Source organism: Sciurus carolinensis, chromosome 8 (assembly GCF_902686445.1).
Source record: "Sciurus carolinensis chromosome 8, mSciCar1.2, whole genome shotgun sequence".
Taxonomy (NCBI): Eukaryota; Metazoa; Chordata; class Mammalia; order Rodentia; family Sciuridae; genus Sciurus; species Sciurus carolinensis.
The window spans coordinates 144,651,146-144,668,679 of NC_062220.1; the positions used below are offsets into that span (position 1 = coordinate 144,651,146).

Sequence of the window (17,534 nt, forward strand, 5' to 3'; positions counted from 1 at the left end):
TTGTAGGTGTATGTTTTTAGTTCTCTTAGGTCTATACCTAGGGAGTGGAACTGCTGGCTCATTTGATAATTCTGTGCGGGTTTTTTGTGTGTTTTTGTTTTTATGGTGTTGGAGATTGAACCCAGAGCTTCACACATACTGGGCGAGTTCTCTGAGCTCCATCCCCAGCCCTTTTATTTATTTATTTATTTATTTGTTTATTTACTTACTTACTTACTTACTTATGTACTTTGAGACAGAATCTAATTTGCCCACTCTGCCTCAAACTTTCAACCCAACCCAACCCTCAACCTCCAGGGAATGTGGTTACAGCCGTGTGCCAGCACACCCGACTATGTTTAACTTTTCAGGATTGCTTTCTCTTTTGAGGGACTGTTTTCCAAGTGACCACACCATTTACATCCAGCAGCACTAGGTCTCAGTTCCATGAATGCTGGTATCACTAATCTCTCTTACAGCTCCCTCCTATGGTGTCAGCTTGCGATCCCTCCTACCTGGTCATGCTCAGTGCCTTTTAACATTCTTATTGGCCATTCGTTCATCGTCTTTGGAGAAGTTTCTATACAAATTCCTTGCCAATTTTTAAGTGGTTGTCTTTTATGTTTATAAGAGTTCTGTATATATTTTAGGTATACTAGTCCAGAGTCAAATGTAACTTGCAAATATTTTCTTTGTTCTATGGGTTGTTTTTCACATGCTTTGAAATAATACAGATTTTCAATTTGAAGAAATCACTTTACCCAAGCTTCTTTTGTGACTTGTGCTTTGGTGTCATAACTAAAAACCATTAGTATCTGTTGTAAATTTGTGACTATAAAAATGGTTTAAAAACTTTTAAAAAGAAAATCAAATAAACATTAGTGAATTTTAGTCCAAATCGTGTCTAATCAGGGTCCTTACACCTATATCTTCTAAGAATTTTATAGTTTTAGTTATAGGTTTTATGTTGTTTAGGTGTTTTTTGATCCATTGTGAGTTAACTTCCATGTATCATGTGAAATATTCTTAATACCTCTTGTGCTTGACTGTTCTAGATTTTTTCTCATAGTGTCAAGCCACCTGGAATTTCCTTTTTCTCTGTTTATTGCAGTTCTTTCTCTACTAATATCCAAGTCAGTGCTTTCTTTATTAGGCCTTTGTGGATTTTGGAATGAAGTCATTGCCTACTCATCTGTGCACTGGGCTTGTGCCTTATATCACATAACCACACAGTGAAGCCTTACGTTCCTTTGTGTGTTTGTGTGCATACACACACTTTTTATATCCCCTCCTCTATCTTCATATTCTCCAATATCTAGCAGTGTACCTGGTCCATAGGAGGCAATCAATAGGCATTAATTAATTTATTGATTGATTTTTACTGGGGATTGAACCCTGGGATACTTTAACACTGAATAATATCCCCAGGCCTTTTAAATTTTTTTTTTTTTTTTTTGAAACACAGTTTCACTAAGTTACAAGGCTAACCTTGAACTTGTAGTCCTCCTGCCTCAGCCTCCCAAGTTGCTGGGGGTTACAGGTGTGCACCACTGCGCCTGGTTCAACAGTCATTAATTTTTTAAAATCTTTTTGATATTAAGAATAATAGCCTCCATTTATTAGGGATATGAATAATAGTTCTCATTGTTTGCCCTGAGCTAAGGGCTCTGCCTAAGTTACTTCACCTCATCATCTCAAAACCCTGTGGTGCACTATTTATTATTACCTTCATGTCGAAAGTGAGAAGTGAATCTTAAGTACTGGAACCAGGTTATGAATCCAGGCAGCCCAGGCCAAGCCATGCACGCAGCTACCTGGTCATGCTGCTGACTCTTGTCGTAGACAAAGACATCTCAGGGCATTTGCTCTTTTGTAAGAATTTCAGTGATCTCCATAAGTGAATTCTGTTTCAGTGCTACTCCAGAAGAGTTGGAATTCTCTTGGGGTTGTAGGAGTTGTTCCCACAGATGCCATGTGTCCCTCTGCAGGAGAGCGACTTGCCGTTGTGGAGGTGCAGTGTGAACGGCTGAGGATGCTCTATCGGGACTGTGCTCGGCCCCCACCCCCTCCCCTACAGGCTGACCGGAGACAGGTGAGCCCGTACCCTTCCTACCCAGCTGCAAGGCTTTAAAGAAGCCTTTTGGTCATTAAAGAAGGCCAAGCAGGCTGTTGTAACATTTAGGAAGAGCATTTGCAAAACCCTTTGGGGTTGCATGCTTGGCAGGGACATGCTGTCATCAGAATGTCAAAGCATATTGAGCTGACATTATGAATATTGAAAAATTACATTAGGGGCAGAATTTATTAGTTTATAAATAGTTCTTTGTGTTATCAACAGCAGAGAAAGAAACCCCTGAAATTTTTAGTTTTTTAGTACACTTTATAGTAAATGTATTTAACAAGAGAATGAGAGTAATTAAAAAAAAAAAACGACAAAATACTTAAAATGTAAAACTGGTGTATGTTTGAATGTTTATAGCAGCATTATTCACAGTAGCCAAAAAGTGAAAACAACTCGTGTCCTTCAAATGTTGAATGAATAATCAAAATATGATATACCCAAGCAACAGACTATTATTTGGCCATAAAAAGGTATGAAGTGATAATACGTGCTACAATATGACATGGAAGCACCCTGAAGTCATGCCAAGTGAAATCATTGTGTCACACAAAAGATCCCATGTTTCATGATTCCGTTTACATAAACCTTCTAGTTCTGGAAAGTCCATAGAGAGTAAATGGATTAATGGTTGCCAGGAGCTGGGAGGAGAGCGGGGTTGAGTTCTGAGGCACACAGGGTTTCTTTCAGCAGGGAGACCTGTGTTCTAAAATCACATCATGGTAACATAGAGCTCCAGATGTGCCAGAACCACTGACTTACACACTTGGAATGGGTGAACTGTGTCATGTGAATCACACAAGATAAGTTGGAATATCTCAGAACTGTGTAAGACTTGCAATATTCTTGCTGTTTTTCTGTGGTCTCAAAATTATTTTTTAAAGACACTAAAAATATATAAAAAGAGAGAAGTCCCTTGAAAGTCGGCATCTCCAGGTTCCGTTGTCAGCACAATGATATGTAGTTCTTTAAACCCAAGTGGGTTTCTGTCTGGACTTTTCATGCTCGGGTGTTTCCCCTCAGTAGGTGGCGAGTCCCGACAGCGCAGGGGCAGCCCACGGTGTGCTGCTGCTTTGTTGCCAGATGTCCAGGTGGACTTGCGCCTTCTCTGTGAGGGCGACCTGGCGCACGCACCTGGGGCACAGTCTATGTGCTCCCCAATTCTTTCTGTAGGATACAGTGAAATCAGCGATTATCTGGTAGAGACCAGCTCTGCCTGATAGAGAAACCTGAAATGTCATGATATTAGATTGATTAAAATTATGAAAAGGAAAGAGCAACTAACCTAATTTAAAAGAAAATGTCACCACAGCTTAGCTTTGACCTGAACGTTAAGTCATAGGGACACTCCTGATTGTGGGTTGAACCAGAAAGCTCTCGCTACACAGAGCTGTGTGAGGTGAGCCTGGTGTGTAAGGAGGGGCGGTGGATGAGGGCTCCAGCCACGTTTCTTATAATGGAAGAAAAATGATGCCTAAAGGGAAAGTTAAAGTAGCTTTGTAAGCATGAAGAGGAATATAGAAGTGTTCGCATTAACAGTAACAGTTAAATAAGTATTTCTAGGGAACAGGACTGGACATAGTGAGGGAGACAGCCTTTAAAAAATAGAAGTTCCCTCTGGGGAAAAGTTAAAATTTGTATGTATATATATGGCTGGGGGTGTAGCTCAGTGGTTGAGCACGTGCCTAGTATGCGTGAGGGCCTGGGTTTGGTCCCCAGCGCCACCAACAAAACCAATGTTTTTAATAAAAAGTAAAATTGTTTAAATATGTATGTACATAAATGTATATGCTGAAATTTTAATACCGTCAGATGACCTTTTTTCTTTGAGGGGTAGTGGCTTTTGCGTCTGCAGTTCTGTTGAATGAGGTTTCCCCCCATGTAGCCCCGAGAGATCACTTGGAGCCCCTCCCGAGTGTTTCCTCCAGTGCGAGCCTGCATGTTCTCATCTCACCTGACCTCCGTCACATTCCTGGCTGACCCCAGCGCTGGGGGAGGCCTGCCCCGGGGCACTTTTATCTACGCCACCTCTCCTCTGCCAGTTCAGGTAAGATCGTACCAGCACATCATCTTTAGCTGCTCCCTCCAATCTGAAAGATCGAGGTGGTCAGGCCCTGACTGAGCTGCCTGGACTGTGCCCCCTGCTGGTGCCTTTCAGGCCCCATCTTTTTACTGGGAAATTGAAATCGTTTCCTATGGAGATACTGATGACGACACTGGACCAATAGTTTCCTTTGGCTTTGCCACAGAAGCGGAAGAAACGAGATGGAGCGTGGACCAACCCAGTGGGCACTTGCCTTTTCCACAAGTGAGTGACTGCTACTGCTTTGTTTAGGAGGAGAAAAGTGGGTCAGTGTTCCAGAGAACAGTAGCTTCCCACAAGGTGTTTATAGATAACTCAAGAAGCCAAAATCAAGTTCCATCTTCAAGTCAGGAAAGGAGCCCGCTCTTTCCCTTGCGTGGGTACTCATGGTGCCTGTTGGCATCATGCCTTCCTCCTTGTCCTGCAGTAAGAGGTTGCTTTATCTTTGTTTCCCAAATGGATTTGAGCCTGGAGGTGTCGGTGTGGGTGTGTTGATGCTAAACTAATTTCACAATTTCTGCCCCCACAAATTGTGGGACATGTCCTTGAAACAATTCGCCTTTCAGGGCTCCTGACGGCTCTGATGCTGCCACAGCCCTCCCGGTCTGCTCCACCTGCCCCTGTGCGGGCGGCTGGTCTCGCCTTTGACTCCCTCCTTCTCTTCCTAGCAATGGCCGAGCCGTGCACTACAATGGCTCCAGTTTGCTGCAGTGGAAGAGCGTTCGTTTAGATGTGACTCTCTCTCCCGGTGAGTGCGGGGGAGCTTTTCCACCTTGTATGCTTCCGGTGGTCTCAGGCTTGGGTCTAAATGGGTTAAAGTCAAATAAATTTGGCAACTGGAAATGGGTGGTTTTTCTCTTAGTGAAAATGCTTAGTGCTTGTCGTTGCTGACACCCAGTTTACACCAGACCTCTCACTTTTAAGGCCATCACTCATGTGGCAACTCGGGGGCATGTTGGCCCTCGTTCTGGCTGCCACACAGGTTGCAGACTAGAAGTCGGTTTGATAGTCAGTAAGGGAGGAAACGTGTGTCCTTCCTGGTCTCTGTGCAGGCGACGTGGCAGGAATTGGCTGGGAGAGGACCGAGGGGACTCCACCTCCGCCAGGGCAGCCGGCCAAGGGCCGGGTGTACTTCACGTACTGCGGGCAGCGCCTCTCGCCGTACCTTGAGGATGTCTCCGGTGGGATGTGGCCTGTGGTTCACATTCAGAAAAAGGTAAATCACCTTGTTGAGAGAAGAGAGCAGACTTCTTGGTAACTCGTTCCTGTCAAGAAGAGAAGGCAAAAGGCACTAAAGGTGTTGCTTTTGTACGTACCGCACAGTGTGTGGTGACCGAAAGGAGCACAGGTGAGCCTGAGCAACATGCTGGCCCCACAGTCCAGCGAGAACCTACCGCCTAACTGCTCTGACCCCTTCTGGCCATCATTCTAACAACAGTGCAAGGACGAAAGAACCAGGGCCCCTTCGCGTGCTGGCAAAGTGATTCTGTGGCGAAGTGGTGACAGCATCCCTGGGAGGAATCCTCGGGCGAAGAGTCAACGCTGAGTGGTCACTCGCCCAGTCTCCCCACGCATCTTTCATCACGGACCTCTTGTTTTTAAGGAACACTTAGCAGCGTCTAATGTTTTGTGAGACATTATTACCGAGAACATGCTGCTGGCCCCCAAATTCATCTCTGTATTTCAGACACACTCGGGTACCCATCCTCATGTACCTAGAAGCCTAGGTCACATCTCAAAACAGATGTCGTGGGCTGGGGAGATAGCTCAGCTGGTAAGACCCTGAGTTCGATCCCCAGTACTGCAAAAAAAAAAACAGATGTCATATTGGTATGTCAGAGTTAACGTTTCCAAAACTGAGCCAAGCTCTACCCAAACCCAAAGCTGCTGCTTTCCAGGTCTTCCCCATCTTTTTTTGTTGTTGTTGTTTTGTTTTGTTTTGCAGTGCTGGGGATTGAACGCAGTACCTTATGCTTACAAGGCAAGCACTCTACCCACTGAGCTATTTCCCCAGCCCCAGGTATTCCCCAACTTAGGAAATGGTAGCTTCTGCCTTCTTTTTGCTCAGGTCAGAAACCCTGGAGTCCTTGACTTCTCTTTTTTGTCTTGCTTGACATCCAGTCTGCCAGCAGATCTCATTGGTTTTCCTGTCAGAATGTGTCTAGAACCTGACCATACATCCCATTCCTCCCCAGCCACCTGGCCTGGCCACTGTCATCCCTTCGGTTGCTTTTCACCCATCATTCCCCAGCCCATTGATCCTTTTATGTGTCTTTCAACATAGCAGCCACAATGATCCTTTAAAAGTGGTAAGGACTCGGGATGTGGCTCACTGGTAAAGTGCTTGCCAAGTATGCATGAGGCACTGGATTTGATCCCCAGCACCACACACAAAAAAAAAAAAAAAAAGTAAGACTGTCACTTCTTTACTCCTGACCAATCAGTGGCTTTCCATGTCACACATTGTAAAAGCTTAAGTCTTTGTAATGACCTGCAAGATTATTGGAACCTGGCCCTGTACCATATCTCTGATATTATCCTTTATCTCTTTATTTGTTGAGTGATGGCGATCAGACAGAATTTCTGAGCTTGTTCCACTCATTCACACATTCAACAGATATTTATTGAGCACCTACTATATGTCAAATATTGTGTCAAGCTCTGAGCAAAATAGATGCAGAACCAAGTGTGGTGGTACATGCCTATAATCTCAGTGACTCAGGTGGCTAAGGCAGGAAGAGCCCAAGTTTGAGGCCAGTCTCAGCAACTTATGAGAACCTGTTTCAAAAAAAAGAGGGCTGGTGATATAGCTTGGTGGTAAAGCATCCCTGGGTTATAATCAACAATTATAGAAGTGTATGTGTGTGATCACAAACTAATAAATGCTATGAACGAGAATATTAGTCTTAATGGAAGCAAATCCCAAGCCAACCTCACCACGTCCCAGCTTCTCTAAAGAAGTGCTGTGTGAGCCCACTCTGGAATAGTAACTTATCTTAAGTAGGTAGAACTGGAGAACACTGGGCTCCTGGAGGGCATGGCCCATGCAGGAGTGTCAGGTGGGAAATGGGGGAGGGCACGGTGTTTGAGGAGCAAAGAGCCCAAGAGTTTGCGGGCAGGGCAGGAAGGGAGGCAACGTGTGCTTGGGCCGCACTCCAGGCACCAGTCACACCGGCCCCCTGCCTGGCTACCCCTGCCCACTCCCTGGTGGGGCCATCTCATTTACCATTTAGTGAAGTGAACCTTGGGTTTTGAAAAAAGAACAACAAAACCTGGATGCAGTGGCACACGTCTGTCATCCCAGTGATTCAGAGGCTGAAACGGGAGAATCTCAGGGTTGAGGCCAGCCTTAGGAACTTAATGAGACCCCCCCAGTACCAGAGAGAGAGAGAGAGAAACCAGAGTCCTTTCAAATCCTATTGATTCCCTTTCCTTCCAGAACACCAAAACTCGAGCCAACTTTGGCTCCCGCCCATTTGCCTATGCCGAGGGGCAGGCCCATCGCAACGCGGCTGACCTGTGCACTGACCTGGCGGAGGAGATCAGCGCTAACTTCGAGGCCCTGCCCTTTGCCATGGCATCTGACAGTGACAATGATGCTGGCACCAGCATTGCCTCAGACCCAGGCACTCATGGGCCACCATGCCGGATTGCAGCCGTGGCCACCGCTCAGCAACGTAAGCCACTGCTCTTGAGGCCCCACCACGGCAGGTTGAGAGCGCTGTGCATCCCATAAACCCACTTCACTGGGCCTCCGTGTTAGAGACCTCAGACTCAGGTGCCATCGGTCACCTAAGGGTGGGTGCCAGACCAAGGGAAAGAACAGGGTGCAGGAGGCACAGCAGGCAGGACAGGAAGGCACATGTCCTCCTGCAGGGAGCTATCACCAGTTAGTGGCAGCAGAACGTGCTGGGACAGCTAAGGACCCTGAAGCATGTATGAAATCTCTTCATTTTACAACTTACTCATTTTAAAATACTGATTTAAAACTGTGATCCTCAAAGCATGATAAGGTGTCTGTGGTAGAATCCGGATGGTAGGTATATAGGTAGGTATGATAAACTTTTCTTTATTTGAAAAATGTCAATAGAATTGAGTAAAACTGAGCTCACCAAACTGAGGCTCTCTGTGGGCCACGTTTGGCCCATGGGATGCTGGTTTGCAAACTGGAAGAAGTATCTGCTTGCTTCTTCCTCACAGGAAAGAACCTTTCAGATTCTCTAATAAATCAGACCATAAAACCCATCTTGGGATTCAGGTAATCACAGGTGCTTAGTTCTTCCTTGACTCTGCCTTAAATTTCTCCACCTACTAGGAGTCTTTCCATAATGCAAAATCAGGAAATGCAGGGTAGTGTACCCAGGAGTGAGAAGTTAACGATCTTTCCAGCTTGCTCCTGTTTGATTTCACTGACATCATGCTTTGTTATAGAATATGACAGTGACACCTCCTGTCATTATAAAGTTGAGCTCAGCTATGAGAATTTCATCACCTCTGGCCCAGACCCTCACCCGCCTCCCATTGCCGACGATGAAAGTGACGATGATGACGACGATGACATCCCCCAGGTAAGAGGCTCCCTGGTGGCTAGGGTGAGCTCAGGGAGTGATCTGGGTGTGAGGTTGCAAGGCCAGCGCTGGAGGCTTTCAGCCGAGTTGCTGTTTGAATGGTCGCCACGGCGTGCTCCTCTGTCCACGCTACCTGGCAGTCGCCGTCTCCACTGAGCTGCTGCCAAGTACAGGTCCAGTGTTGGGGAGATGAAGTGCTATAACTGTAGTGAGCAGCACATCCTGAGGTTCTGTGGCCATTGGGAAGGGAAGAGCTTGCTGCAGTCCAGCTTCTGCCCTGGTGCTAAGGCCCTGCCCCCTGTGGCCATGACTGGTGCTAAATGGGCCCGGCCGCTGGGTGAGAGCTGTAAAGGGAAGGCATGCTGCCTGATCACGGAGCTGCCCTCTGCTCACGGGTTTGCCTCTCCTTCAGGAGGACCACTATGCCCTGCTGGTGAAAGCTTGGGAGACCAAGGTTTTTCCTACCATCCGAAGACGCTTCCGGAATGAAGCAGAGCGGAAATCGGGCCTGGACCAGATCAAGGGTGCTTTACAACTAGGTCTGGTGCTTTTAGTTCTCCCAAGGAGCTCCCTGCGTGGCTTGAGGAGATAGGGTAGATGTAACTCAGGAGAGGGGCTCCTCAGGCATCCAGCCTGACTTGACATTGTCTCCTCCTGTCAGTGAGCACTGAGTCTTTTGCTTTCGTTGCTAGGCTCTGTTTACTTGTCATTTTAACTCAAATGAACCGCTAAATGCAGCTGGAATGGTTGTCCTGGGAAGCTGAAGAGCCTAGGGGTTAATAGTCACATCCGAAGCCACAGACGTGCTATTTATTAGCTGTGGGAGCTTGGGATTTCCTCATCTTTAAAATGGAATCAGTATGGTAGCAGTCTTATTTGTATATGAAAAATAAATGAACTGATACAGACAGATGACGCTCCTAAGAGCAGTGCCTGGCACCAAGTAAGCACTCAGTTAACGTAGGTCTGCTTGTCACAATGATAATGATGGAGGTGAGATTTCCCCTTCGTTAGAGCAGTGGAAAGGCTAAAAGGAGGATAGGGAGATGGTTCATATGCCCAAAGCATCACCTCTGTAAGGGTGATCGGCCTCCCATCATCAGGTCCCCCAGAGAAGGTTCATGACGCTATCCCTGGGCTCAGCAAGGTTTACTTTGGCATTCTCCCCTTGACCTCTATTCCTGCTTATTGAATAGTATTTTTTTCCTTCCTCTCCACTATTTGAAAATGTTATAAAGATTATTTAATTCCAAAATCTTTTAATATTACGCCAGTTTCTGTTTATTCTCTCTGATGCTTCTTTCCAGAAGCATCCTTCTGTAATCACAGTCCCCTTTTAAACTGTGCTTAGAAAATGGCCATAACTTTGCATTATAGCAAGACAGCAAATAAAGAATGGTGGATTAATGTGATGGAAAAAGGGTTTGTTTAAAAAGAGGTGCCTACCAGGAACAGTTGTACCACCTGTAATCCCAGCTACTAGGAGGATTGTGAATTCAAGGCCAGCCTTGGCAACTTAGCAAGACCCTGTCTCAAAGTTAAAAAATAAAAAATGAAAGGACTGGGCTGGGATCGTAGCTCAGTGGTAGAGCACTTGCCTACCATATATGAGGCACTGGGTTCGATTCTCAGCACCACATATAAATAAACAAAATAAAGGTCCATTGACAACTACAAAAATATTGTGGTGAGGGGGAAGGACTGGGGATGTAGCTCAGTCATAGAACACCCCTGAGTTCAATCCCCAGTACAACAAAAATATTCAGTGAAATGACTACATAATCATGAGCCATCACTTTGCCCCGTGGAGAGTTACTCAGTCTGTCTTGTTTTCAGGCATGGTGGATATTGCCCGGCAGACGGTTGAATTTCTGTATGAGGAGAATGGCGGCATCCCAAGAGACCTGTATCTTCCCACCATTGAGGACATTAAAGATGAAGCCAACAAGTTCACAATTGACAAAGTTCGAAAAGGTTTTTCTTTCCTCCTTAATTCACCTATGAACTTTCCTATGAAATCAGTAATTGAATTTTCCCAGGCATGAACCAAGCAGCTGGTAGTTTTCCTAGGGTGACCTCCTCATTCCAAGCGACGTGACTTCTTCAAGCTCTCCCCTGTGAAGCCCTCATGGGCACAAGTAGCTGTTTGGCCGGGTGTGTCTGCCATATCGCTGGAGCTCACTGATGTGAGCAGCTGAGGCGGGCCAGGAGCATGAAGCGGGAGGCAGGGCCTGGGCTGAGGGCCCAGCTCTGGGCCAATAAGCCTCATGCTCATGGTATAATTTTAAAATTTTAATAGAAAATAGTCACTTAGTTAAAAAAAACTATTGCATATTTTAAGGAAAAAGAAAAAACAGAAAAACACAAAAGATAGAATTTAAAACAACTCATTTTTAGAGTTACCAGATGATCTTCACAAAAGTACCAGAATGTCATGGGCAGGCAAAGGAATATATATTTACTTTTTGTCTTTTTCTTCTTTCTTTCTCCCCCCTCCCCGCCACCCCCGGTGTTGGGGGAACATAATTCCTATACCATAAAATTCAGTTTGGGGGCTAGGGATGTGGCTCAGTGGTAGAATGAATACTGAGCATGCTTAAGACCTTGGGTTCCATCTCTTGCAAGAACACTATCAAAAACAATTTACCTTTTAAAGGCACAACTCAGCAGCAGTTTTTAGTATGTTCACTAAGTTGTACAACCATCCAATGACCGTCACTCTATAGTTCCTTAGCATTTTCTTCCCCCCTCCAAAACTTGTGCCCTCATTGCCCCTGTCCCTTCCTCCCGCAGCCTCTGGGCACCACTACTCTGCTTTTCTATCTGTGAGTTCACCTGTTCTGGATCCTGTTCCATTCCTATAAATGGAATCACATGTCGCATGATTTCTTTATCCAGGTTCATCCATGTTGTGGCATATATCAGTACTTCATTCCTTTTTATGGCCAAATAATTTTCCATTGTGTGTATATGTCCCATTTTGCTTATCCATTCTTCCATTAATAAATATCCAAACTGTTTCCACTTTGGGGCTGTTATGAATGATGCCGCTGTGAACATTGGTGTAGGAGTTTTTATGTGAATGTATTTCCATTTCTCTTGTGTATGAACAGGGGTAGAATTGCTGGGTCATATGACAGCTTTATGTGTAACTTTTTGAGGAGCTGCCCAGCTGTTTTTCAAAATGACTGCACCATAATGCAATCCCAGCAACAATGTATGAAAGTTCTAATTCCTGCACATCCTTGTCAGCACTTGTTATTGTCTTTTTTATTTAGCTGTATCAGTTGGTATGAAGTATCTCTTTGTGGATTTGACGTGCATTTCCCTAATAATTAAGAATTAATGTTGAGCCAGCATGGTGGCATATGCCTATAATCCCAGTGTCTTGGGAGGCTGAGGCAGGAGGATCTCGAGTTCAGAGCCAGCCTCAGCAAAAGTGAGGCACTAAGCAACTCAGTGAGACCCTGTCTCTAAATAAAATACAAAATAGGACTGGGGATGTGGCTCAGTGGTTCAGTACCCCTGAGTTCAATCTCCAGTACCCAAAAAACAAAAACAAAAAAACAATAAAAAAAGATGATGTTGAACATCTTTTCATGTTATCTTTTCCTTCTCTTTGAAGAACTGTATTCAAATCCTTTGCCCATTTTAAGTGATTTTTTTATCTTTTCATACGTGAATTACAAGTGTTTTTAAAACATTCTATTGTATTACTTTTCAGGCTGAGCTGTATTCCTTTTTAGTTATAAAAATGCTGAGGGCATTGTTAAATGCCACAGAGCTGTTTTAGACCCTATAATATAGGGTCCCAAAGTGATAGGTACTTCCTCCTAAAGAAGCTTCTTCCTCTACCTCTTCAGGTCTCACAGTTGTGACCCGCTCTCCAGACAGCAATAATGTAGCGAGCAGTACTGTTGGAACTGCTCTACCAAAATTTGCCATCCGAGGGATGCTGAAGACCTTTGGACTTCATGGAGTCGTCTTGGATGTTGATTCAGTAAGTGAGCAGCCCTTCAGAGTAATCTGCCCTTTCTTGGATATTGAGGCTTCGTGCCCAGACTCCCACGTACCTTAGAAAGTGATTCTGAGCAGCCAGGTGCCGGGCACATGCCCACAGTCCAGGCTTCTTGAGAGGCTGATCTCAAGTTTAAGTCCAGTCTAGACAGCTTAGGAAGGCCATGTCTCGAAAGAAAAAAATAAAAAGAACTGGGATAGGCTCAGTAGCAGGGCACCTCTGGGTTAAAGCCCCAGAACTGCAAAGAAAAAGTGTTTATGGGCAGGGGCCCAGCTCAGTAACAGAGTGCATGCCACACACACACGGGGCTCTGGGCTTAGTCCTCAGCATTGCAGAACACGTGATTATTCATTTGGGTTTCTCCTCAAATTAGGGACAAAGAAAACCAAATAAAAATGCTGTCATGGCAAATTTCTTGCTCAAGGTTTTTTCATGCACTCGGATCAGGACTGACTGTCCTTCCTAGTGCCCTCAGCACCTCCTGACCACACCACCTTTGTCACTATTTTCTCACAACCATGTCCAAACATCATATCTACCCAGGTTTCAAGGGGAAATTTTCCCACTCTCCTTGAAAGGACACTCTGTCATTGTCAAGATTGTTAGAGACCAAAGATCTTTGTCACGTGAATCACATCATCTCACTACATCTCTCAGCCTCAGTTTCCCTACCTCTCAAATGAATGTGTTAAACTCATTCATTAATCGTCTCCATTTTACAAAGCTTTCTCATGGGACTCGTGAGGATTTGGAGTGGTAGGGACAGAGAAGGAACAGAAGGAGTGAGAGGGCAGAGCCAAAGCTTTCTTCTAAAAACAGGATTCTGTTTGAAAGCTGCGGCTACATGGTTTTGAGGTTTCCCATGTAAGAAAAACTAATGGAATCATACACAGATCAAACCTATGAGTCTCTGATGAAGAATTGTCTTTCACCAGGTAGATACATGCTTTAGTGTCTGTTCAGGGGTACAATAATGTTAGATACCATAATGTTAGGGATCATTAATGCTTTTTTGGTGGGGGGGTTACTGGGGATTAAACTCAGGGGTGCTTAACCACTGAGCCACATCCACAGCCCTTTTTATTTTTTATTTTGAGACAGGTTCTCACTAAGTTGCTGAGGGCCTCTCTTAAGTTACTGAGTCTGGCTTTGAACTCACAATCCTCCTGCCTCAGCTTTCCAAACCACTGGGATTACAGGCATGCATCACCACAGACAGAACCGTTAATGCTTTGAAATTGACCTTTTAAAGTTTTAAATCTTTAACTGACTGCATTTTGTCAGATCTTAGTGTAACTCAATAAATTCTTCAAAGTGATCATTGACTAGGAAGTGACTAAGATGACATTTCAAATAGGAAATCCATCAGTAATCTTGTCAATCTCCCTAATATAGACTTCTAATTTTGCTTATCAGAAGATAGTTGCTAATGATATTTTCAGCAATGGAAATGTGTGAAAGTAAAAATTAGAAAAAGGGAAGTTTTGTCAAAGTAATCACCCTGTTATTTCTCAAGTAATTGATTCTCTTAATTGTCCCTGAGTAAAAATCACATTGGTATTTGAATCCAGAATGTATAATATGTATGAGCTTATTTTTTTTCCTAGCGATAAAGTTATCAGACAGATTATTTATCTTTAAGAAATTATTTACATAAAAACAGGACTGGGTATGTGGCTCAGTGGTAGAGCCCTGGCCTAGCATGTGCAGGCCCCGGGTCCCTCCCCAATATGACGGTGGTAGTGCAAGGTGAACATAAATTCTCCCTGGCAACATTGTGTGTTGAAATATTACTGAAATAACCAGGTGCAGTGGTGCACACTTGTAACCAACTCTTTGGGAAGCTGAGGCAGGATGATCATGTTTGAGGCCAGCCTGGGCAATTTTGCAAGATTCTATGTCAAATAAAATTTTAAAAGGACCAGGGCTATAGGAAGATAGGTTACTGATATATGCCACCATTTTCATTAAATTGCTAACCTATTGTTACATTGAAGATGCCTGAACTTTTAGACTTAATGGCATTAAACTAGCATTTATTTCTATAATCTGACAGTAAATACTAATTTGCAGATTATATGTACACACAATTGCATAGGTGTGTGGATATATGTACATACGTGTATACGTGTGCACACATGTGTATTTTGATCTGAAGCTTCTACTTTGTGGGGTTTTTGTTTGTTTGTTGTTGGTTGGTTGTTTAGTGCTGGGGATTAAACCCATGGGTACATTACCACCGAGCTACATCCCGGTTCATTTTCTCTTTTATCTTTTTTTTTTAAGCAGTGCTGGGGATTGAACCCAGGGCCTTGTGCTTGCAAGGCAAGCTCTCTACCAACTGAGCTATATCCCCAGCCCTCTCTTTTTTCTTGAGACAATCTCCCTGAGAACCTGGCCTCGAACCAGCAGTCCTGCCTCAGACTCTCAAGTCGCTGGGATTACAGTTGTGCATACCACACTGGTGTTTTTTTTTCTACTTTGATTGAACTTTATTTGTTTGTTGGAATAACTGGCTTTTAGCCATTCTGTTTTGTGTTAATTTATAGTTAAGAATTTATGGGGCTGGGGATATAGCTCAGTTGGTAAAGTGCTCACCTCACAAGCACAAAGTCCTGGGTTCGAACCCCAGCACCGCCAAAAAAAAAAAAAAAAAAAAAAAAGAATTTATTACCACCTCATAGAGTAAGATTTTGATAACCTAAAATAAAAATACATACAATTTCAAAAAAAATCCAAAGTAAAACAAAATTGTCAAATTATTAATAAAGTTTAATGTACTAAAAAAAAAAAAGAATTTATTAAACAGGGGACCAAGGGGTATAGCTCAGTGGTAGAGCACTTCTCTGCCAAGCAAGAGTCTCTGTTCAATGCACAGTACCAAAAAAGAAAGGAGAGAGAGAGAGAGAATGAATATATTGTTTATTCCTTTTCAGTTTATTAATTTTGTCCATGAAATAACAAGTAGATGCAAATTATAAGCATCATAGCTAAAAACTGGGACACCGTATATGTGTATAAATTTGGAAAACAAAGTTAATGCTCAGAAAAACAAATGGACATTTCCTTTTCCTGTGTAGGTGAATGAGCTGGTGCAGGTAGAGACGTACCTCCGGAGTGAAGGGGTGCTGGTGCGATACTGGTATCCTATTGATGTGTTGGAAAGGCCCCCAGCAGGCTACCGAAGGACTGCCACCAATGGGCTGGTGACACTGGACAATGCCAACCTTCAAATTCACAGGTGAAACAGAGCCCTTCTGACGAGTCACAGAACTCGACTGTGTCTCTGCGTGCACCATTAACCCTTGATAAGAAGGCTTTCCTTTCAAAGCTGAGGGTCAGAGAAAGAGAAGGCAACTAGAAAAAACAGTTGAAAATTTTCATAGGAAGAAAAGTTGAGAGAGATAATCATCTGGTCTGTGCCAGAAGCACTCTGCTGTAGATTGGGGGACCGAGGACAGCCAGAGATTGGAAGAGTAGGAAAAGTCATTCAGAGCAAAGCAACACAAGAAGAGGTGGCGAATCAGGAAGGGGTCCAGGCACCATGTGAGCAGCAGCCCACGGTTCCCTGTGAGCTAACAGGTGTCCTGTGGATGCTGGCTCTGTGCCTGGCACTGGACACGCTCTGGAAAAAAACAGAAGAACTAGGGCCCGTGCCTGCCATCAGCAGATTAATGCTGAAAGGTCTGGCAGAGTTACCTATTTCCCTGTGAGTTGTTCCTTTTGGTCTTAAAGATTCTTGCAACAATTCAGAGAAAATATAAGACGAAGTGGAGTTTTCTAGTGAAAGTTTTGTAACTGTTGCCCATGCTAGCTGTCCCCAGCCATCCTCCATAAGGTGTCATTTGGAACCAAGCTCAGTATCTCCAGCTTGTTCTCTCCCTGCAAATCCAGGTCTGTGTGTCCAGCTGTCTCCTTGCCATGTCCACTCAGATATTGCATTGCCCCTTTAGGAAGTACTCAGTTCAATTAGACAGTCGAATCCACAAGACCAAAATAGGTCACACTGGGTGACACTTCAGCAAGAGAGAGGGCAGGCAGTGTGGATCAGGAGGGTTTCTTCAGCACTCACAGGGATCCACACAGAAGGTCAGCGTGGGAGGGAAGGGTCATCTGCACCCAGCAAGGTTCTCATGGTGGGTGAGCATCCCTGTGTCCTGGATCAGAGCCAGGATCTCCTGTGACACCTCCACAGGTGTGGCTTCCGGAGATTCTAGCCCGCAGCGTGCCACGCTCGGTAGGCCTGGCAGCTGAGGCTTCCCTCTGAGCCCTCCCAGCCCAGAAGCTGCTTGCCGGTCAGGGTCACTTTCACAGTAAGAGAGGCTCGTAAGGCGCTAGCCTTCATGTCAGGTTTTCAGGAGAACTGAGTGTGGAGGAGGGTACCCAGGGTGATTCTGTGTCGAGGAGCAAAGGTCTTGTTGACCTTTGACTCACAATCTGATAGGCACCTAGCGTGTGAAGTGGAATCCGAGCTTCCCACGAAACTCCCCCACTCTGACTTTCCCATGCTTGCACGGCCCAGCACGGCCATCCTTCCTCGGTGAGCCACGTCCTACCTGTCCCCGTCCCTCCCTTCCCAGCACCACCACACCAGTCTAGTCCTCAGCTCTCCCTTCTCTCCACAGCAGCCAGAGTGCGTGACCATCGAAGGTGATCTCTCGAGGCAGAACCGCTCACTCTAACTCACGCCTTCCTGGCTCCCCACCTCCCTAGGGGGAGCTTTCACGGAGCCCCCGTGGGCGTCCTGCTGTGCGATGCCTTCCTGCT

General features: G+C 44.9%; 1 protein-coding gene across 1 annotated transcript in view; it reads left to right on the plus strand.

Moving 5' to 3' along the window:
* Positions 1-17,534, plus strand: part of Hectd4 (HECT domain E3 ubiquitin protein ligase 4) — a 173,490-nt gene that overhangs the window by 126,255 nt on the left and 29,701 nt on the right. Inside the window, 12 exon segments of the mRNA XM_047560128.1 lie at positions 1,968-2,071; positions 3,984-4,145; positions 4,257-4,355; positions 4,357-4,406; positions 4,850-4,929; positions 5,234-5,397; positions 7,621-7,858; positions 8,613-8,749; positions 9,162-9,288; positions 10,586-10,723; positions 12,613-12,749; positions 15,848-16,008. Of these exon segments, the coding sequence (XP_047416084.1) occupies positions 1,968-2,071; positions 3,984-4,145; positions 4,257-4,355; positions 4,357-4,406; positions 4,850-4,929; positions 5,234-5,397; positions 7,621-7,858; positions 8,613-8,749; positions 9,162-9,288; positions 10,586-10,723; positions 12,613-12,749; positions 15,848-16,008 (1,597 nt within the window).